This window comes from Coloeus monedula (assembly GCF_965178545.1).
Source record: "Coloeus monedula genome assembly, chromosome: 19".
NCBI classification, from domain to species: Eukaryota; Metazoa; Chordata; class Aves; order Passeriformes; family Corvidae; genus Coloeus; species Coloeus monedula.
This window is the reverse complement of record NC_138799.1, coordinates 10,037,505-10,060,950: the sequence shown is the minus strand read 5'-3', so window position 1 is coordinate 10,060,950 and position 23,446 is coordinate 10,037,505. Positions and strand designations below refer to the sequence as shown.

At 52.8% G+C, this 23,446-nt stretch overlaps 1 protein-coding gene across 1 annotated transcript in view; it reads right to left on the bottom strand.

Moving 5' to 3' along the window:
- Positions 1–22,749, bottom strand: part of MAP2K6 (mitogen-activated protein kinase kinase 6) — a 52,858-nt gene extending 30,109 nt beyond the window's left edge. The window contains exon 1 of the mRNA XM_082293866.1: positions 22,549–22,749. Coding sequence (XP_082149992.1) covers positions 22,549–22,564 — 16 coding nt within the window. The 5' untranslated portion in view covers positions 22,565–22,749. The remainder of the gene's footprint in view (positions 1–22,548) is intronic.
- Positions 22,750–23,446: the final 697 nt, after the last annotated feature.

Below are 23,446 nucleotides of genomic sequence, written 5' to 3'. Positions count from 1 at the left end.
GGAAATGGGAATTGCCATGGCCAGGACTTGCACCCACAGCACCCACAGGTGCTGAGGGGGGATGTGCTGTCTCCATGGTTATTTAACGAATCCTGGCTGAAATCAGGCGATTTCATGGCTTAACTGGATCAGGCCAAATTTCTGAGCTCCTTTTGTTCCAACATGCAAAGCACTCATCTCTCCAAGCCTCTGGGGCCAATGTCTGTGAGTGGTTTGCAGGAAGCATCAGCAATCCTGAGCCTGGCACTACTTTCAAACTAGAAATACGAAGCAGAGCCACCCCAGCAGGCTGCAGTGGGATGCAGGAACCAGGATCCCCCTTTACCCCAATCCCCAGCTCCAAAATTCAACAGTCCAGCTCACACATGCTTGACTTTCTCCTCAAACACAAACATAGTTAAAAGGCTTCTTTTTTTTTTAAGGAAAAAATAATTGGAAGTCTCAAGATCAGTTCTGTTCAATAGGAACTGCCAAGCAAGTGTCTCGCTGTCAAAATAAAATCCCCCAGTTTGCCAGAGCAGACGTCGGCTTGGGGAGATGATGCTGTATTAAACCGCACAGAAAATCATCTGCACAGGAGCTCCAAATGTGGAGGCAGCTTAATAGCACACAAAATTGGATGGTACCTGTTCCATCCACCAGAAAACCAGTATTTTCCACAGTGTTTTTATGAATCATTACTATTTTTAGCTTTGTTTCCTGGAAAAAATCACCACATGTGTTTATCTGCCGGTCTGTGTCCCTCGTGGCAAGTGCAAAAGCCACGGGCCCATTTCAGCCCCATCTGACAGAGAAATTGAGCTTTTGGAGATTGTAAATCTGAGAAAAGCAGGTGACTAAATAAAGGAGTCCCCAGCTCAGGGACTGAAGCACAAAAGCCACCCATGGCAGGGACCAGTGTCCACACAGGCCACGGGTGCCTCAGACACCAAAGTAACAGCACAGGGCTCAGTCCTGAGGCACAAACCACCAGTGCAGAGGGTTTTCACTGCAATCCCTTGGAATCTGCAATAAGGAAAGCCCCAGTGAACCACCACACACAGCACAAACTCAAAATGTGGCTCCCTCTGCAGAAGGTTCTGCTGGTGGCTCAGCAGATGGGATCGTACATCTGCTCCCCAGTACCCAAAAAACCATGGATTTTCTGTGTAAACAAGCCCTGGAGCCTTGCTGGTCCCTGAGCCTTCAAGCTAAAGCTCATTTGAGAGCTCTCCCTGCAGTTTGGCACATGGAGACATCCACAAGCACTTGACTCAAAAGCAAAGCTTTAAGAATAATTGAGGGGGAAAAAATCGAGCCTGGTTTGGAGTCTGAAGTGTGGATGCTGAGAGACATCTCCAGAACCCAGTTTTGATTCAGAAAAACTTCCAGGGTATCTGTGACATTAAGGAGAAACTTAAATCTACTTTCTTTTAGGAAAAAAAAATTACCCACAGTAAATATTGAACCGATTGGTGCTGGAGAAGGGGACACCTTTACAAAGCCTTTCTTGAAAGTGTACTGCTCAAGGCAGCAGTTCCATCTCAGGATGAGAGCAAACAGCCTCAAGTCATGCCAGGGGAGGTTTAGATTAGAAATTAGGAGGAATTTCTTCACCAAAAGGGTGGTCAGGCATTAAAAGAGGCTGCCCAGGGCAGTGGCAGAATCACCATCCCCGAAAAGACAGGAGGGTGTGGCACTTGGGGACATGGTTTAGTGGTGGGCTTGGAAGTGCTGGGTTAATGCTTGGATTCAATGAGCTTGGAGAGCTTTTCCACCCTTAATGATTCCCTGATTTTCTGGTTCTAATGCCAGCAGTTGGCTGCAGCATCACTTGAACCTCCTGTGCCCCGGCACTGACCCCATTTGCTCCTGCAGGGCCTGGACCAGCCCAACCAACCCCAAGAACCAAACGAGGTCTGAAAGCAAAACTGCAATAGGAAAAAGAAACCCTGACTTAATGAAAACACATTAAATACTTCCCTGTGAAGGTCTTAAACCAAATTCCTGAGGGAGGGGAGAAAAACACATTTCCAAGGGGCTCGTTAACCTCTTCCCACCAGCACTGACAAAGCTCAGGGATGGATGTTGTAAACCCCCTTCAATTCGGGCAGTGCTAAATATCAATATTGAAAAAGGAAACTTCAACGTTCCACAGCGAAAAGAACAGAGAATAACAAAGAAAGGGAAGACAGAGGAATTCGCTGCCCACATAGGCTGTAACAGAAAATAAACTCTGACTTCTGAAGGAAAATCCCATTCCCCAGTCTCCAGACTTTTCACTTGCAGTCAAACACTTTTTATGATATAATCCAAAATAAATGGTTCCTTGCCACAAAAAGCTCCTATTTCCTTCAAAGGATATTAACTAGTTCTGTCTTCACCACAATTTATTATTAAAGCTGTGTTCCAATAGCCATGTAGCAACATTTCCTTTCAAACAACACTCTTTAGCATATAACTTGCTGGTAAAATTGCACAGGTGGGAAATGCCTCTTTCTCCCATTTTTTTAGGAGATAAAAGTGGCTCATTTACGATTCTTGTCTCTCCCAAGGACTTTTTGTCTGATTTCTTGGAAGGTTTTGAAAGCTAAATGATCTGGTTTTCCCCTAGCAGCTGTACTCTCTGTGTGAGCAAACCCCCACACCTAAAATGAGGGCAAAATGGGAATGTTTGGTGGGTTTCCACAGAAGAGAGTGAATTTTGGCAGCTCATGGGCAGCTCACAAAGCTCCACAACCAATGTCTGGCCTGATCCTGAAGTGCCACTTTGCAGAGCAAAAGGACCCTTGGCGATGGCTTAGGTGCAAAACTCCAGGCCCAGACGGTTCTTGCAAAACCAAGGAATTAAGATTATTTTTTTCTGTGTCCCAGCCACCCTGGAGATGCCCAGCAGGAGAGTTCTTCATGCAAAGCCTTGGTCTGCAAGTGCAAAGGGCATCCCTTATCCACAGCGTGGTTCCAGCCCACACTGCAGTAACAATGGTGGGCTTGATGCTGTCAAAGAGAACTTTAAGCCTTACAGGACACCTGGAAATACTCAAATGTCTGAGAAATCCACTCATTAGCCCTCCTGGACACAAACACTGAGATACCTCAAAGCTGCTGATGGCAGCCAGGGCAGAGCAGGGTCACCAACTGCTGCTGCAGGTGTTAACAACCTTGTATTTAAAAGTATTTTCACAAAGTGACCAAAAATGACCAAAGAAGTGAAAGAAACATTTTTAACAAGCATTAAGGATCATCTCACAGGTTCATTATTTATACTTCAAATTGTTAAGGTTGTTATACAAACCGTCTTGGCACAGTCTGAGGGCTGGGGATGGACTTGTCCATCTCCTTCAGTCCCATCACCTGCCCCAGCACCAGCTCGTCACCACTGCCCAGTTCTCAAGGTGAAAAGCCTTTAATCCCACCCAGGTCTCTCCCCCATGGAATCCCACACGTGGGGACATCCCAGCCCGGTGTGAGAGGAGCGGGAAAGCCGGGAGCATTCTTGGTGTCCCCACAGCCACACACTGCCCACTCCAGACTAAACAACGGCCACCGAGCAGAGCCTGGGGCTCCCTGCCGAGCTGCTGTGCTGGAAAATTAAAACACACAGAGATAACGAAGTATATTCTCAGTGAGTGGGCCTGAGGAGAAGCTGTGCTGCTGGAGCCATACCCAGACGCCTTCTGGCTCCATTCCAGACGAAATGGAAATCAAGCCCTCAAAGAGAACACAAATGGAGGCACATTCCTCAAGTAGCCACTCCTGGTGGGTTTTGTAGCACAAAACCCTGGTGGCCACTTCCCCGAGGCAGGCGCACATGTCCTCCCATGTGGCATCTCCACAGCCACGACCACAGCAACTCCTGCACCACCCCCTTCCTCCCACAGGCTCCAAATGGGTGAATCCCTCTGAAATTTGTTATTTGGGCAGCCCAAGTGTGGAACCAGGCTAGGGCTCTTGGATTCAAATGCCCGTGGGACAGACCCGCAGGTGACAGTGGTGTTGGTGACGTTGGTGACTGTGGTGGGGAGGCACCAGGGAAGTTCTCGCACCACTTCTCCCCCATAACTGGGTTGTGTGCCTTGGTAACCTTTTGGTAAAGGTGCCTAAATCCCTGCTGTGCAGAGCCCCAGGGACAGGGTGGGTGAGCACCTGAGCTGTGCCCATCATCCAGTTTGTAAATGCAGAGCTTCAGCCAAGCCCTTGTTTCTGGAGAAAACCAAAAACCAGGTGTTCACGTAAGCACCAATGATGTGGAAAAGTGGGTCTGAAAATCTGGTTTCCAATCCTGCATTAAGCCACAAAAAAAGAATTTAATATGCAAGAGATGTTTAAAAGCTGTAGAAGTTTCAACCAAAGGCCAAGGGACAGGATAAGATAGATTTGTGCTTCATTTCTCTCCTTGAAACCTGATGGAGCTGCTCTCTCCTTAGCCCTGCCAGTAAGTGGCCAAGTGCCACTGGCTGCTCTTCCATCACTGCCAGGAGCAACTGGATCTGTTGGAAGCAAATGGAGATGCTCCAGGGATGATGGTGTGTCCTCTGTGCAGGACAGGGACATTTCCCACACGTCCTTTATCTGTGTCTTCCCTCATGGCTGTTTGCAACAACTCCTTGGAAACGGCAAACTTGGAATGTGTTTCCTTAACAACACTTCTGGGCTGCCTGGGGAATGGAGCAGAGCCCACCACAGTCGTGGGGCCAAGGTGGCTCCCAGCTCCAGGCTTTCCTCCTCTCGTTTGGATGCCATGGAGCTGCTGGCACATTTGGTGGCCGCTGGCACATCCAGGTCTGAGCACACCACGGCCCCATGGTGTCCACACTGTGACTCACACCTTTATGTCTGAATTAAAGCATTACTTATTTTCCTTTCTGTCCCCCAGGAGCCACATTTTGGGTCAGGAAGCAGGAAAGGCAAGAGCACTTTTATGGCTGTGGTGAATTTTTCCAATGTGTATCAGACTGACAGCACAGCAGGAAACCCTGAAACACTGGCACAACACCGGAGCAGGCGATGCTGTGTTCGCATCCCATCTTAATTCCCGAGGCTCCTGAAGAGAAGAGCATGGCCTGGGCACAGCTGCCCCAGTGACCACACCCCAGCTGACCCCAAACTACCCACTGGCACCGTCAGCTCCCACATCGTAATGGTGGGAATGCAAGTCACTGTCCTGTCCCGAGGATGGCCATGCCCAGCACCTGTCTGTGCCCCAGCACCCAGCCATGTCCCATCACCCAGCCATGTCCCAGCACCCAGCTATGTCCCATCACCCAGCCATGTCCCAGCACCCAGCTATGTCCCAGCACCCAGCCATGTCCCATCACCCAGCCATGTCCCAGCACCCAGCTACGTCCCAGCACCCAGCTATGCCCCAGCACCCAGCCATGTCCCATCACCCAGCCATGTCCCAGCACCCAGCCATGCCCCAGCACCCAGCCATGTCCCAGCACCCAGCTATGCCCCAGCACCCAGCCATGTCCCATCACCCAGCCATGTCCCAGCACCCAGCCATGCCCCAGCACCCAGCCATGCCCCAGCACCCAGCCATGCCCCAGCACCCAGCCATGTCCCAGCACCCAGCTATGCCCCAGCACCCAGCCATGTCCCATCACCCAGCCATGTCCCAGCACCCAGCCATGCCCCAGCACCCAGCCATGTCCCAGCACCCAGCCATGCCCCAGCACCCAGCCATGTCCCAGCACCCAGCCATGCCAGCAGCTGCCCCGGGGTTTCTCCGTCACAGGGCTGAACTCGCTCCTCTGACTCAACCCTGCAACCTGTAATAAACCCCTGGCAGGAGAGGCTCCAAACCAAAATAGCAGGGCTGTGAGGGAGCGGGTGAGGTGCACCCGGTGAACCAGTGGCGGGGTTGAGCAATGCCAGGGTTATTTGCGGCCCAGGGCCTGGCTCTGCCGCGGGAGCCGCGCTCCCGACCGGCGGCGGCTGACGTAGGTCAGCCCTGCTGAGGCACAAACACCGCGGAGACAAAGATCTTCAGCTTTGCTGCGAGGTAAAATCACAAGGTCAGGGCTTCGTGCCTGCCTCAGACCGGCCTCCAGCAGGAGAAGCTCTGAACAGCACCAGAAGAAAACACTGGAACAAGGCAGAGCAGAGAGCTCTGCAACATGGACTCCAGCAGGCTTAATCTGTGGATCCTGCAGCGCAGACACAGACAGAAATGTCACCAAACTCTGCAAATATCAGGACCTATTTGTCCGCCTTTCAAGCTCTGTATTTCAGTAATTCAATTTTGAAGGTAATTTTGGGCTAATCTCTCTTACTCTGCCCATTTTCCTCTTAACACACCCTGCAAAAGGGCTGCGGGCTGCTGGATTACTCATGTCAATACTGAAACCAGAGGGATGCAATTTCTTCTTGTTTATCTGCACATTTTGGTTACGAGAGTCTGTCTGTCACTCTGATAAGAGTGCATTTCCAAATTCTAGAAGAGTTCAGACCTTCTGAGTGCAAAGAGGAAGAGACACTTTGATAGAGATCAGACATGAGATTCTGTGCTAACACATGCTCTGAGGAGGGGCTGAAGGGATGCTGGGGAGGGGACGGGGAGCTGATACAGCTTTGGGGCAATTCTGTACCCCCTGGAGCCCCCCACCAAACAAACCTGAGCCCCCCTGCAGCTCCTGCAGGGAGCACTGGGATAATCACATGCTGGAGCAACCATCTAGCAGGTATTGTGGGACACCAGCACCCAGGGCCAGTCTGGAGATGAAGGAGGGTCATCTAATGGAGATGATCCTAAAGGTATGGGAGTTCAGGATCCTTTTTGTCCTGTGGAAGTCACGGACACCTCACTGAGCTGTTTCATGGGCTGCCACACTGGCTTGGACATTCCAGCACCATGGATTTCTCTTCCCAACTGGGCTCTGGTCCAATGTGTTTCCTCCACCCCCTTCCAGTGCTGGCCTGCAGGAAAACCAACATGAGAGGGAATGAGGCCTTCAGTGCCCATTTCCACACTCACAGATCAGCAAAGAGCAGCCACATGCTCTCTCCTGATGCTAATGGGGAGGTGACAACAAACAGCTTTGCCAGACAATGTCCCTTCCCAGCCCAGACACAGCATCACTTCCAATCCATCACAGGAACAGCGTGGGGCCACCCGTCCTGTTCCTGCTGAGCTGGTGCCAGCACCACGCTGGCATCTGCAGATGTGACAAGGCCACACAGAGCCCTCCCCTGACACCCTGCCCTGCCAGGATCAGCCAGCTTCCCGTCAGACAGCAGCTGCAATGCAAAGCAGCCTGAAATCCATGGTCCCTTAGGTGCTAATGGGAGATGGGAGATAGGAGCTCGCTGCCTGCCTACAGCTTTCAGCACAGGCCACAGGAGACTGGAATATTAAAAACCCTGTTACAACACTGGCTGAACTCATCTGGCATGTGCATCCAGCTGCTCTGGTGGCCTGGGGCAAAGGAACAGCTCCTCCCAAACGGCAGCACCTCCGTGCAGACAGTGGCATCACCACCCCACACACACCTGAGCCGGGCACCTGATCCCAGGGAATTCCACCCACCCGGGGCTCGGCTGCCCCAAGCTGACCCCTGCACCAGCCCTCGGAGATCCCAATCACTCTCCTCCCAGGTGAGTGCAAGGTGGGAATGTTCAGCTCTCTGCTGATTCACCCCAGCTGCAAGAGGCTCTGTGAGGAACTGGCAGTGCCTCGGATCCATGGGCTGAAGAGGGGAGGAGGCGGTGGTGTGCAAGGGATGAGCACCAGCATGTGCACACTCAAATATCACCCCTAACAACCCCATGCATGGCCATGGGTGAGATGGAGAATCACAAACACCCCTGCTAGAAGGGACCCACAAGGATCTCACCAACACCCCAAGTTGCACAAGCCCTGTCTGCGTGTCCCCTCTGCCCGGTGTGTGCAGTGAGGAATTCAGGCAGAAGCACCTCTGCAGCTGCGGGCTCCGAGCCACATCCCCCAAAGCAAGGGACTTCCATGGATGAGGATGTCAGCAGCTGCCAAAGGATGCAGCCCACAAATGCAGAATTCCATGCTTTGTCCATGCGCCCTCCCATCTCCAACAGCCTGACAGGCATCCCCTCGGGACCAAAGCCTCTTCCTTCTTCTCACCTTCTTTTGCTTAACTGTTTTTCCACCCAGCAACTTGATTTCACAGGTGGCCCAAGCAACCCTTCCACTCCTCCCATCACACAGTCCCAAATGCCCTCAAATCCTACAAATCACTCACAGCTGCACGACAGGGAAGCTGCAAGAAACACACAGCCAAGGTTCAGGGAAATCCTGCTGGGGTCCAAGAGATGCCCTAAAGGACTGGGCTTTGTGCTCCTTGTGGTCACTGGAGCTGGTTGCAATCCTTGTGGCTTCCAGCAGTGAGATGGCCACATCCTCCTGGCTGCTCTGGGAAAGATGTGATGATGATGGAGACCCCACGGAGCAACACAGGCCACTGGAGCCTCATGGCCTCTCCCCCTCCCCCATATCATGAGAAATCCCAGCAGTGGAGCTCCGGGGAGACAGCGGATGGGGCAGGCGCTCCCCCAGTCCCCCGCACACCATAAATCACAGCCCCATTTTCCCTCTGCCAAGGTCCACTGGCCTCGCTGCTTCCCCATCCTAGAGCTTGTTTTCTTTGCTGCTTATCTCCAATCAGGAAATCCACAGGAGTTGCAGGCCAGGAAAGCTGTTAGACAAGAGCCTCCAGCCCTGGCTGGGGTTTTTTACAAGGGACTTTTCATTTTGCTGCCGCTTTGTTTTCAGCCCTCGCCTGTCTGCTTGCAGTGGGAGTTTACTGGAATCAAAACTGGAGGAAAGCTCTTGGAATTCACCCGGGGAACAAAAGGGCTTTTGTGCAGGAGGATTTGGAGGACGAGGCTGCTTTCACTGCCACTACCTCTGTGTCTGTTTTCTCCATGCCAAAGAGCACCTGCCCATGGCAGAGCAGGAGGTGGGATGGGGAGGAGGTGGGCAGAGGAGGGGGTGGGCTCTGCCCAGGCACAGGGGACGCATGGGCAGGGGCACAGACACCTCCCACACCTGCCAGCAGCAGAAAAGCAGCACAGAAGGGCCAAGAGCTTCCCAAATATTGCTGCATCGTGTCTTATCCTAGTCTTTGTGCCTGGCTCTGCCCCTCCAACAGAAGGCAGGGAGGGCTTTGCTCCTCAGGGCAGCAGCAGCACCCTATGGAGTCTTCCAAGGGACTCTGCCATGCCAGTGGGTGCTCCCCATGCAGCCCCATGGATGAGGGGATGAAGCTCCCACAGCCAGTGGGTGAGCTGAGGGGATGCTATGGGTTTGCCCATGAGCTGGGCATCACTTCCAGTTCTCCACTCGTGTTTTTTTACTTCCCCTTATCCACCAAGATTTCACCTCAGAACGCCACCATGAGTGACCACGGGGCTCTGACCAACTTCCCACGCATATCCCAAGCGGGCAGCAGCCACTGTCCCACATTTAACACAAAAGCAGGTGCTCCATCTGCCTCAGTCATGAGGGGAGCAGGATTTGCCTTAAATCCATGAGCCCCAGCCCAGCTACAAACACTTCTGTACTTCCCAAACCCACTGCTCCCAACAGTAAAGCATCCACCTCATACAATTACAGAATATCCTGAGTTGGAAGGGACACACAAGGATCATCGAGTTCAACTCTATTCCCCCCTGCTCTGCTGAGCCTCAACCCCAATTTTCTTTCCCCACAGACACATTTTTGTTCAAGGTCTCTCTCCAGCTCCAATATTGTTTTTCAGGTTTCTAATGTGCTCAGTGCAGCTGGGATTTTCTCTCAGCAGATCTTGCAAAGGAGTTTTGAAGCAGCAGAGTGGGAGCTCTGCAGCAGAGCTGCATCTCCCCTGAGAACACAGACCAGCTCCTGCCTCTGCCCCGGCTGCAGGGGCTGCCAGCCTGGCAGTGCCAGCACCCACTTGGCGAGCCAGGGCCTCCTGGAGCTGCCAGCTGTGCTGCCAGCACGGAGAAAGGCAAATGGCTTTGGACAGGAAGGTGACATTGCCACCCGCTTGCTGATGCTGCTGCGGGCACAGCCCGACCGCGGCTCCAGCTGGGAGCGTTCCTGGGCCTTGCTGCTGCTCGGGTTTAAGCACGTGCTCAGCCTGAGCTCATGTTCCCATCAAGGCTGGCCTAAGCGCCAGGCTGAGCAGGGTCAGGGATGTAAAGGCTGTGCCAGACTCCTGGCTTAGCTGTAGCAGCTGGCTACAGCTTTCAGCCCAGCCTTCAGCCCCAAAAGGGCCAGCCTGACACCCCACACACGGACAGCTTCCTGATGCTGCCTTGTAGCACCCACTGGCAAAGCCCTGTGGGCAAGTGCTGAGGCTTGTCCAGCCTAAGGAAGTCAGGAGGTTTAAACATGAGAAAAGCAGGGCCTGGATATCAAAAGGGTGTGATTGGGACAGGAAGGGCTCACCTGGGGAGCTCTGCCAACAGCCCCTCTGGGGTGTCCCTGTCCCCAGAAGAGAATGCATGGAAATTTCATCCTCCAGCTCCTGCTCCCCACGCCTTAATGCAGCCCCATTCCCCCACGGGGATGTTTTTGCTCAATGAGCACCTCCCCTGTGGGATACGTGTCCTGGTGCCATCACCCTCACAAAAGGCTGCAATAAAATCCAATCAGGGCAATGTGAGGTACAGTTTTATTGCTGTCACCAGGGGCTCCAGGCAGCCACAGGAGTCTCATTTTACCAAGCACAGATTGGGTTTGTTCAGCATATTGTAAATTTGGACATTTCAGCTGATCTCCTGCTGATGCTCTGCATGTAAAACTTGGGAGTTATAATTTTCTGCTCCTGAGTAAAGATACCTTGGGAAAAAATGGGCCATTTATGCTCCACAGAAAGAAAACTGCCCATTGATTTGGTCATGCCATGAGATATAAAATATCAGTGACTTTTAGAGCCAGGTGGAAACAGAGGAATGTGCCACAAGCCATTTCTTTATCAAGCATCCTCGCCTTCTGCAGAAGGCCCTGATGAACAGCAGGGCTGTGTTCATCCATGTGCAGGTCACAAATCAGGTGGCAACTTTGCCCAGTGAGTTTTCCTGCATTAGAGGAACACCACAACACCAGCAGCTCTGGCACGGAAGGAGAGGATCTGCTTCCTTGCATATACTCACGGGGAATTTTTGCAAAGGTCCAGCCAAATATTGTGATTAAGTTTCAACATGGTCAAGGCTTTGATCAACCTGCCTTTGTGCCACACCATCACAGAGCTCTCCCACTATTCTTTAATGATGTAAGAGCTTGCTCATTTTTGTATCTCAGTTATTAAAGATGGCATTTTATAGTCCCAGACAGCGCAGAGGGGAGGAACTAACTCCTGCTCCCTCTGCTGGCAATGCCTCCAGCAAAAGGGTAGGTCCTACACCCAGGAACACCATTCCCAGGGAGAAGCCACAGGAACCCAAACCCACGTCCCCTCTGAGCCCTGGCACCACCCAGGGCTCCAGCGCCGCAGCTCCGGGCACTGCCCTCCTGTTATTGCACGGCCAGCAGCGACAGGGGCTGCTCCAGGAGCCCACGGGCACAGAGAGGCGAGGACTGGAGCTGCTCCAGCACCACCATGGCAGCAGCAGTGCGACCACGGGCACCAGCTCTGGGTGCTGCAAACACCTCGGCAGAGCAGGCTGGCACAGCAGGAAGGCTCCAGGAGCTCCAGGCTGTGCAGGGCAAGGTGGATGCAGCTCCCAGGGAAGCTCTTTCAAGTTCAAACCCATTTTAGCCAGAGGTCAGAGAGCACAACCTTCCAGACACCTCCAAAGAATCCCAGAATATCCTGAGCTGGAAGGGACCCACAGGGATCACCCAGTCCAGCTCCTGGCCCAGCACAGACACCCCAACAACCCCACCCTGGGCATCCCTGGCAGCGCTGTCCAAACGCTCCTGGAGCTCTGGCAGCCTCGGGGCCGTGCCCATTCCCTGGGGAGCCTGGGCAGTGCCCACACCTTTCCCTGATAATCCAACCTAACCCTGTCCTGACACAGCTCCAGCCATCCCCAGGTTCCTGTCCCTGTCACAGTGAGCAGAGATTGGAGCTGCCCCTCGGGAGGAAGCTGCAGATTGCCGAGATCTCTCCTCAGCCTCCTCCAGGCTGAAGAGGACACATTTGCTTGTCTGGAATATAAAAAACACGAGCCATATATAAAGATCAAAAGCCTTTCCCCAGTTTTTATCACGCAATTTTATCTCAGTTTGGAGAACACACTGAAGAAATCCACGGCAGCACAGCACTGTGACAGACTTGTGGCAGCAGCAAGTCTTGTCCTCCCAATAAAGTGACACAAGTGGGCAGATTTTTTTCTCTCTACATATGTCCACGTGAATCAAAGCCCATCAGGTCACACCTCTCCACCCAGCCTTCTAAAGCAGGAGCTGAAAATACAAACCTCCCTTCATAAGCCTTTCTGTCAAAGCCCCCACAGAACTCCCCATGTGAGGTTTGAGGCTGTAGTTTCACTTATACACACAAACTCCCCAAAATGATACTGCTTCCCATGTGCATGAGCAGATAAGCAGAAATGGGGGGGAAAAAGTAACCAAGAGAAGCGGGGTAACATAAATCATCAACACAGATCCATAGTGTCCATCCCACTTAGCAACCATGACAAAATATATCCCAACCTTGTAAATTCTTATGTGTGTGCTCAACCCCACTCAAGCACATTCGGTCCCACTGTCCTGCAAAAGGACTCGGACGCTCTGAGTTTAGCACGTGCGTGTGCACTTTCAGCATGAGGACAGGAAAAAAATCCTATTTAGCCTCTCCTTTAAGGGAAAAGAAAAAAAATTCTCCAGCCCCTACTGTTCCAAACAGGGCCCTGCTCTGCATCAGCTCTGAGTGAACCTCAGGATTGCTCCTGCCTTTCTGCTGTGGCGATGCCTTTTTAAAAACCCTTTTTAAAGCAAACTGGTGGAAAAGCAGCCCCCCTTGGCAGGAGATGCTCGCACAGGATGGACCCTAAATGAGGGTGCTCCGAGGTAAAGTGACGCTGGAAGCACTGGCATTGTTCTGGCTCGGCGCAGGAAGAGCCAGAGGAGGAATTCTCTGCTACTGCAGGAAGCTGTTCCAGCCCCTTATCAGACAGCAAGCTCCTGATTTCTTGCGGGGGAAGTACCAAATGTTTTTGAGGGGAAGGAAAAAAAAGAAAGGGAAAAAACGGCATGCCTGGCTTTAAAGGAAGCTGCCTGGTGACATGAATGGAGCTGAAGTCATGCTAGGAGGAAGCCCAAGGTGCTGCCCAGCTCAGGTGGCTCCAAGGAAGGGACATTCCCAGAGCACACTCCCTTGCTGGCACCCCACAGGGACCTGCAGAGGTGCAAGCCCTGGGGTCCTTCTCTCTGCCAAACCCTGCGAATTCAGCCTTGTCTCACTTCACAGAATCACGGAATGAACCAGGCTGGAAAAGACCTTTGAGATCATCAAGTCCAAGCCATGACCCAACACCTCCTCATCAACTAAACCATGGCACTGAGTGCCACATCCAGTCTTTTTTTAAACATGTCCAGGGATGGTGACTCCAACACCTCCCTGAGCAGACAATTCCAGTGCCCAATCATTCTTTCAGTGAAGAATTTTTTCATTTCTTGTCTCCAGAAAGCAACTTGTTTCTCATCATCTCTGAGTGCAGCATCGGTGTCGCCCTCCCCAGCTGCCAGGGGTTATTTTGGGCTCTCCCTCCAGTTCCGATGCTGCTGTCAGGGGGCTGCTTTGGGACGTGGGATGTCCTTCCACGCAATCCACAATCTGCTCTTGTGGTTAATTTATAAAACTGATTCCTTGGCAGGAATCCAAATTCTCTGTAGAAAGGTTCCAAAGTTTTATTAGTAATGAGCGAACTGCTGGTGTCATTGGGAAAGGTAAGGAAGTCAGAGTCTGTGTTATTTGCCTTTATTTTTTTCCAGAGGGTCTCTCCCAAAGGATAATTCCATGTCACACAGCAACAGCTCTCTGGCTACACAAGGACCTGTAGATTCAATGGTTGTCTTGGTTATCAGATATCTTATTGCATAGATATCTGAAAAAACGTCAATTGTAAGTATTATGTTCACTATTTTATCAGATTTTATGTCTTGTTTCAGGCAAGAACTCCTTGTCCCAGCCTGGTTTCTCCTGGTAGGTTGTTAGGGGATTGCGGTTTTCATCTCTTAGGAGTTAAAAACCAGAAAAACACTTTGGAACAGGTCAAAACCCAACAGTATTAGAGCACTGCCTTTCTTCTCCTTTAATAGGCTACTCTGACAACCCTCTGCTTGTTAAATGAGAGAAAAATCTGTGGGCATGCAGTGAAGGTCAATCTTGTGGTTTTTGAAAGCATTTAATTAACACGGTTAAGCACCAAGGTCTGCTTGGGAGGGAACTTCTGCATTAACCAGCAGCATCTTCCTCTTCAACCTGCAAGAGAGGACTGACTGCAGGATTTATCTACATCTCCACGTCCCAAACCTCAGTGCTGCTCATATTTAGGTGCAGCAGCTGCCCTGTCCTATTGCTACTGCCAGACCTGCAAGGACATCGTGGTCAGAGCTGTGTCTGCAGCTCAGAGCCAGCAGAGTCCCAGCTGGCCAGAGCCTGACCCCCTTCTGCAGGGGCTGGGGTGACCCCCTGCACTCCCAGAGCCCCTCAGGGCTGCCAGAGCCCCATGCTGTGCCTTGGACTTGTGCTCAAGGCGTTTTTGTCAAGTGCTTAAACAAATCTACTTAAGATGTAGCTTAGCCCAAAGGGGTTTTGGCATTTTGATGACAGCACGTAAAGTCCCTGTCTCTTCCTTCAGCTATTCTCAGCTCCTACAGGTGCTCCTCTCCTTGGATAAAACTACAAGAAATATCCCGTATTTGTGCTTTAACCCTGGGCAGTCACATGCACAAACCCCATAGTCACAGGCTGGCAGTTCCTTTCTGAAAGGTCACAGCATCAGCTGGTTGAGAGAAGAAATCAATCCTAGCCCTTACAAAGCCAGACCGGGTTTTGTTTCTCCATCCTTTTGCAGCACTGGAGACCCTAACTGCAGGCAATTAAAGCAGCCCTAGCAGAAAGGCTGTGTTGAAATCCAAGCTGGGAAGTGTGGCTCCAACTTGGGGGCAGCTGCCAGTGCTGGAGAGGTGCCCTGCAAGAAGGAGTTGAGCCCAGGGCTGTGCTTGGTGCTGCACAAACCCTGCAGGCAGAGCCGGTGCCAGAGGCACCTTCTGAGCTCATGTGCCCTGCTCTGGCAGGGATTGTTTCCCTCCTGTGTGCAGGTACATGAGGCAGCCTGGCACTCCAGCGGGCTCTGACGGGGCTGCTGCACATGGAGGTGCTGAGAGCAGACAGAGTGGAATAGATCCAGGGAAACAGTCACCCAGTCATGGAATGGTTTGGGTTGGAAAAGACCTCAAAACTTATCTCATTCCACGGGCAGGGACACCTTCCACTATCCCAGGGTGCTCTAAACCCTGCCCAACCTGGCCTTGGACACTGCCAGGGATCCAGGGGCAGCCACAGCTACTCTGGGCACCCTGTGCCTCACCACCCCCACAGGAAAAAATTTTTCCTTAATATCTGATCCGAACCTACTTTAAATGTCAGTAATCAATGCTGGGTTTGCCTTTAAAATATTCTCCCTCCGTTCCCTTTTGGTGCCAGCTCTCTGGGAAGGTTTGTCTTTGTTGGATTGGGCCTTCCATCACTTCAGAGCTGTCAGAACAACAAAAGACTTTTGAGTCATTTTCTATATCTGACCTTGAACTACTGGAGAAGCAATAAACATTCACGAGAGGAATGATACCATGGAGTGACGCTGTAATTTTTATAACTTGTTGCTTGAGTGTGAAATGAGCCCTGCTGAAAACGCAGGAGCGAGGAACTCGGGGATCAGCACCCAGTGCAGGATGAACACAGGCACACAAGCACGGTGCCTGGGACTTGCACAGAGCAGCCACACGATGCTCTGAGGCCATTTGGCACTGATAAGCATTTTTCATTGAGTGCAATTACATATTTTTGTTTAGAAAAAGATTCTCCTTCAAAAGCAGCTCCCGAGTCCGTGCTGATTCAGCCTTCATTAAAGGCCTCTTCTTGCAGACACTGAAGTGTTGACTCCTGCACCGATTTTCTATTGCTGCCTTATCTTTGGCATCTCATCTGCAACTTCTGCTGGGTTTTTTCTTTCTTTTTTTGTCCCCCCACTGTTTTCATCTGAATGCAGCAGAAGTGGCTGCTGCTCGGGCTTCAGTTCTTCTCACGATTTTTGATCTGCCTGGGTGCAGGCTAAGAAAACCCAGCCTTGATTATAAAATTGCAGGCTAAGTAGGCTAACAAAACAGCACCAGCAAGAAACTGGATCAGCTTTGCTCTGTGAAGTTTTCCTGCTCGAGTAAGGGAAAAAAAAAAAGCTTTTTCTTCTTACAAATCTGAAACCCTACCCCAGCTGCAGAGGTTGTTTGCATTGGGCTTCACAGCACTCAGGTTTTGCAGCCCAACAAGCCACAGCCACTGCTCCAACAGCAACTGGGGGGAGCAGCCAGTGTAGCTCCTACCCCAGAGCATTCCCTGATGCCATCTCTGACCCTGCCCCTACAAATCCAGGCTCCTGCTTGAGGATGGGATGCAAATCCAAAGGGAACTGCCACAGCTCTGACAGCACCAGCAGACCAGGATGCATGAGCAGCTTCTTGGAGATCCCACTGAGGATGTCCAGCATTTCTCAGCACCATCTCCAAAGTAAAGAGGACTCAAAAATGCCTGGAGGCTTTCACGGTGGGATGAACACTCTGTGTTTGGAATTCCCAGTTTAAAAGGACGGGGAGGTTTGAAGGCTGGGTTTAATTCTGGCTTTGAGGCAAGAGAAAGCCCTACAAGCAACAGCCCCAGACCTCCCCTCTCCAAACTGCTTTCACTGTGCCAAGGTCACTGAGCAGGAGTCATTTTCCATTCACACTTGTCAAGTGCAGAATATTGTGGATTTGGAAGACAAAAGCAAAAAAAATCCCTGACTTTTTGCGCAATGAGCAGATATGGAAATTGCACCGAATGGCCTTCATCACTTGGCCACCACAGACCATAATATCTGACGTGGCACCGCTCCAGCCTCCTGGATCTGCTTCCCTGCTAACACTGCTCTAGCTGATAATGCTAATCCCTTCAACTATTCCCAGACAGGCCCTAAGGAACGGAGCTAAGTAACTCCACAGGTAATGAAACAGATTTTTATTTTTTTTAATTACAGCTCTGTCCATGTCTCAAACTGAAAGAACACTCCTGCAATTTCTCTGGCCACTGGAGGCTGACTCAACACTTCAGCTAATGATACTGCTGGTGGTCATGCTGCCAACTTGTAAAATGCACCCCAAAATGGTCCCCCAGAACGTGAGTGACAGCAGGAAGGGATACCTGGTGAGTAACTCTTATGCCACCCTCTGCCATCACAGCTGTGACCTGCCCTGTGCTTGCACTCCCTGTCAGGTGTCAGCTTTGCCTCTGGAGCTGCAGCAGCATCAGGAATGCAAGTTCATGGGGTGAATGCCTTGGGGAAGGGTTGGGAATCATCACAATGACCAGGGTAACAAGCCCTGGGCCTCTAAGTGTGTTTGCAGAGGGCTGGAAAAGCATCCCCACTCGTGTGCCAACAAAACTCCCACACTATTCTTCTTTTTCCAGCTTAAAAAAAGGATCAGAGCTTTTTTCAGGTGTGTTGATTTTCAATCCTTTTTGGAGAGACTTCTAGAGGTGTTGTCAGAGCTGTATTCAGAAACAAAAAAAGCCCAAGTGACAACAAACACAGGCACTGTTTGGGGGGAAAAGGCAACTTTTTAGTCATCTTGTGTATTTGCAACTACAGGAGCCAGAGTGTGCAAACCTGCTGTAACCACGTTGCACGGCTCCATACCCTGGGAGCAGTGAGGTGTCTCATCTCTCCAAACAGCTCCTGTGGTTTTTGAGGAGCGTCATTTGCTTCACCTTAGCAGCTTGTGGATGTGTCATGGGAGGGAATTCACCCCCAGGAAGCGCCGAGGTTTTGGTGACTAAAACAACAAAAAGGAGCCACGCTCGGCGTGGCACTGAGGAGCCTGGCAGGAGCACTCAGCTCTCTGCTCCCTTTTTCCTGCAACTTTGCACTTTTACTGCTAGAATTGCTTCTAGTTTGAGCTTTTAAATTGTTTATGTCCTGTCCCTGCCAGGAGCCTGGGTGGCACCCAGGAGCTGCTGCCTTGAGCAGTGCTGGGACGGGTTGGGACACGGGGACAGGGCACCCTACAAACACCTCAGAGCAGTGCAGGGTGAAGGCAGGGGCTCACCCAGGTGTTCCAGCTCCCACTGGCTCACCTGGGCACAGCAGTGCTTTGGTTCATGCCAGACATCATCTCCAGCCAAACACTTTCTGCCCCAACCAGGTTTTCCTTCTTCCCGAGCTGGGTAATTCCTCCAGCCTGGCACTACACGAGGTTTTTAAACCTCTTTATAAACATCTGCCCCCTCTTCACCCAAAGCAGGCACACAGCCACCTCCAGCACTGCAGCACAGCAGGCAGCACCTAAACTAATTCAACAGGGCACCCTTAAAAAAAAAATTAATTTAAAATAAATCAACAACTCGAGCTGAAATTTGCTGCTAGTCCAGGCTTTGCTAGACTTGCACCTGACCGTGCCATGGCTTTGCTCCCCGTGCCCTTGCCAAGTTCCCGTGTCATGGGAGTGTGCAAGTGGGGAGAAGCTGAGGTGGTGCTGACAAGGCAAAATGCACATTGCACAAGCCACAGGAGCTGCCTGCAGGTTAATCTTACACCAGCAACAACCTGCCACCTACCTAGGGCTTCAAAAAAAACACCAACAACTCACATTTTGGCTTTACAGCTGCTCCACTGAGACTTCTAGCTGGGGAAAGCAAGAGTGTCTCACACAAAATTGTGTTTGGAATAGGTGCAGGGCCTTGGGTCAAAGTCCATAGGGTGCATGCTCAGCCAGCATCACGTGGGACGTGCTGCTCATAATCCCAGCCTCCCTTTGCAGCTGGAGCACTGAGAACTGTATTTGAAACAACAAAGTCTGAGGTTTAGGTGGGAGATCAACAGGCAGCAATACTTAGTTTAAATATCATTTCCATGTATTTATGAATCAGTGCTCTAATGGGTACTGCTCCCCCTTCCCTTTTCTGATTTCAGTGGAGAAAATTGCATATTTGCAGGTGTTTTCTCCCATGTGGGTTTTACCAGAGAATATTTCCCCCATTGCAAGGAATTTGGGAGACTCTTCTGTGTATCTGCTGTCACCAGAGTTCAGATTTACAGCCTCAAACTGCACTTGGCTTGAAATTAATATGGACTTCTGCTTTTTCTCCCCCCTCCTCTTCCCAAATAATATCCTATTAGTCATGACAGCCAAACGGGTTGGATTTGGGCAACAATTCAACTTCTGAACTCCCATCAACATCAAGGCCCTCTGGGCCAGAGCAGGCTCAGCTCCGAAGGTGAGGAACGGAACAGGCTGCAGGAACCTGCTGTGCCCAGGAAAAGCTCACTGGCTATGGATTGGTCCATCCAACAAAAAAATACCAGTCTGCAGTTTAAAAGAGGGAATGAAGGTAGGAACAAGCACAGGGTGAAATGCAGGGATGTCACTGACTTCAGGTGGATTTTGTATTTGGATGGACCCTCAGGGAGCCCATCAGGACAGGTAATGTGGCTGAGAACCACGAGCACAACGCTGGAGGCATCTGCTCATTCCTGCTATGGAAAGGGCCAGAAGGAAAGTGTTATTTCTGGATTTCAGGGAGAGTTTTAACCTTTATAGACTATGCAGGAGGCAAAGCCCCTCCCATTGTTCACGTGGCACAGGTAGGATCCCCCTGAACCAGGTGGGATTCCTTGCAGGGAATAAGAACAACTCTGCTGCTCACATATTCCCCTGACAAGCTGCATCAAAAAAATTCATCTCTGGCAGATTCTCAGAACAACTCTGGAAAGGATTCAAAGCAGGGAGAGGGCTCAGCAGCTGGCTGGGGCTCTGGGCTGTATTTTCAAGAGCTGCTGAGGAACCTCCTGTGCAACACATGAAAGCCGATCCCGAAATGCAGATTATGCCTCCCTTAATTCATCCCAAAGAACGACACCTCTGGTGCAAACCTTGGAGCTGAAACCCCTTCCCGAGCAAAAGCTCGGCCTGAACAGCTGAACTTGGAAAAGTTATCCGTGCGAGGAATGCGGGCTCAGGCACTGGTGCTGCGGAGCGCGAGGAGGACGGGAACGGGACTCAAGAATGATGCCATTCATTGAGATCATGTTTTGTGGGTTGGCTACTTCCATCTTCCCTTTTTCCTGGTACCGGGGAGGACACAGAGGGCCGGTGCTGGGGAGCGTGGGGGACGCTCAGCACCCCTGCAGGGCCACCAGCACAGGTCCCTGCCCGTCACCTCCTCTGCACGCTCCACCTTTGCCACCCCCAGGCTTTTTGGGGACCCCCTGGCCAGCCCCTGCCCCCTCAAGGGTCTCCCAGGGACCCTCCTTGCCAGTGGCAGAGTGCTCTGGGTACCCACCGGGTTCAATCCTGCATTATCAAACTTCCTTGGCTCTTTGCATCGGAAACTTTTACAATTCCCTGCTCGGCTGGAAAGGATGACTACAGCAAACCCAAATTAGGAATAAATTATACAACAACTTTACATTTTTCTTCTACAAAGGAAAACTGTGTGGCAAGAGCTGTGCAGGCACCTCCTTCCCAACATCCTCTCTTGCAAGGATTACTGTGGAAGGCTTCACAGACGGCTTAGTTTGAATAGATAAATAAATAAACACAACAAGAGGCAGCTCCAAACCCAGTTTGGGACCTGCTCCCACCGGGCCACATGCTACCTCTCACCCCCCCCCCCCCCCAATCCCAAGTATGTGCGAGGGCTGCAGGATGCAGGGAGAGCCAAGCTGCAATATCCAATCCAAGCACTTCAAAAGCTCCAAAAGCTGCATCTGTGTGGCGGCTCGCTGACATATGGCCATCTATTTCCACAATGAATGGCCGCAGCAACTCCTCCTTAAAGCTCCCTCCGCCTGCTCTTGCAGGGGCTGTTGCATTCCCGCAGCATTTTTGCAATATTAAATTCTCCACTTCCTCCCACCCCCCCCGCCCTTGCAGGGCGCAAGGCAGAGCCTCTCCGGAATAACCAGCGAGTTAAAAAGCGAAGAGCGAGCGCTCTGTGCCACCGCGCTGGCAGAAATAAATCACTGCTGTCCCCTTCCCAAACCCCCCCTGCCGCTCCTCAGTGCTCAACTCCTGCCCTTTCGCAGCTCCTCAACGCTCAGTTTTTGCCCTTTTGCAACTCCTAAATTCTCAACTTCTGCAGCTCCAAAATGCCCAATTCCTGTCCTTTTGCAAGTCCTAAATGCTCAACTTCTGCCCTTCCTAAATGCTCAATTTTTGCCCTTTTGCAACTCCCAAATTCTCAGTTTCTGCAGCTCCTAAATGCTCAAGTCCTGCAGCTCTTGAACGCTCTATTCCTGCCTTTCTGCAGCTCCTAAATGCTCAATTCCTGCATCTCCAAAATGCCCAATTCCTGCCCTTTTGCAACTCCTAAATTCTCAACTTCTGCAGCCCCTAAATGCTCCATTCCTGCAGCTCCTAAATGCTCCCATTCCTGCAGTTCCAAAACGCTCCATTCCTGCCTTTCTGCAGCTTCCAAATACCCAATTCCTGCCTCCCTGCACTTCCCAAACGCTCCGTTCCTGCCTTTTTGCACGCTCGGAGCGTGCTGGTGTGACAAACCCCACTGCTGCCTGTGACCAAAAGTTACCAAATATTACGGGGTGGGGGGGGGAGAGAAATGGGTGGAAAATGATCTCAGCGCTGGCACGAGAACAATACTTTCCCATGGAAACATAGGTATATATTTAATTCCTGGTAACTCCACTCCAGTTTCACCTTTCATCTCCCTCGCGGACTTGTTTAAAAGTTTGCTTTAACCCCGCACCAAGCCCCGGCTGCAGCTGCTCCTCCAACACCCCCCTTTTCCCGGCCGTGCCAAAGGCAGGCGAGGGGCTCGGTCATCCCGGGAGCGGCTCCCGGCGGGAGCCAGCGCGGGGCTGCTGCAGCGCCAGGGAGCAGGAAATGCGGCGGGAGCTGCACCGGGAGCGGCACCGGGAGCGGCACCGGGAGCGGCGACCCCAGGACGCGCGGGCGTGCAAACGCGCGGGCACGCGCAGCACGTGCACCCACGCCCGTGCATGCACATGCACCCGCGCGTGCACGCGCAATTGCACACGCAGCTGCCCGCGCACACATGCACCCGCAGTTGCACCCGCGCACATGCACCCGCAGTTGCACCCGCAGCTGCACGTGCACCCGCACGCGGACACGCACCCGCAAGCTGCACCCGCAAGTTGCACAAGCGAACGCGCACGCACCCGCGAAGTTGCACAAGCGAGTGCACGCGCGCGTGCACATGCACGCGCACCCGCGGCTGCACCCGCGGCCGTTGCACGCGCGCGCGGCTGCACCCGCGGTTGCACGCGCAAATGCACGCGCAGATGCACGCGCACATGCACCCTCCCGCAGCTGCGCCTGCACATGCACACGCGCGTGCACGCGCGGCCGGCACGCGCGCACGCCCGTCTCACCTCGGGGCTGAGACATTGTCCCCCGCCTGGGTGGGGGGAAGGGCGCGCGCACAAAGAGACTTCCCCGTGCGGCTCCTCCGGGGAGAGTTGCCCAACACACAAAAGATGCGAGGCGCGCTCCCCGCGCGCGCTCCCGCCTGGGCGGCGCGGGGCTGGGGGCGCGCGGGGCCGCGCCGGGCCGGGCCGGGCCGGGCCGGGGGTCCCTGCGCGGCTGGCGCGGGGCCGGCGCGGCTGCACCTACATGATGGGCCGGGGCGGCCGCCCCGGCCTCCGGCGCGCGCGGGGGGGGCCGCACCGCGCACGCGCGGCGCCGCCGCAACGGCGCATGGGAGATGTAGTCCCGCGGCCTCCCCCCGGCCGGGCGCGCCGCCGGCAGGGGGCGCGGGGAAGGCGGCGGGGTTCGCTCGGCTCCGGTGGCCTCAGCCCGCTCCGGATCGCCCCAGACCGCCTCAAATCGCTCCGGATCACCCCGCACCGCACAGCATCTCATCGCCCTGCCTCACATCGTACCGTGCCGCGCCGCTCCGCTCCGCCCGTGCGCTGCTCTTTCCCCAAAGAAAGCGAAGCGAAGCGCCTGCCCGCCCCGCGTCTGCCCGCTGCCTGTGCCCCTGCCAGCCTGCATCCCTGTGCCCCTGCCATCCCTTCCTGCACCCCTCTCTGCATCCCTGCGCTCCTGCCTCCCTCCCTGCCTGCCTGCCTCCCTGTGCCCCTGCCTGCAGCCCCAATTTCATCCCTGTCTGCATCCGTCTGCATCCCTGTGCCCCTGCCTGCATTCCTACCTCCATCCCCGTGCCCATGCTTGCAGTCCCAATTTCATCCCTCCCTGCATCCCTCTCTGTATCCCTATGCCTCTGCTTGCATCCATATCTGTATCCCTGCCTGCATCCCTACATGCATC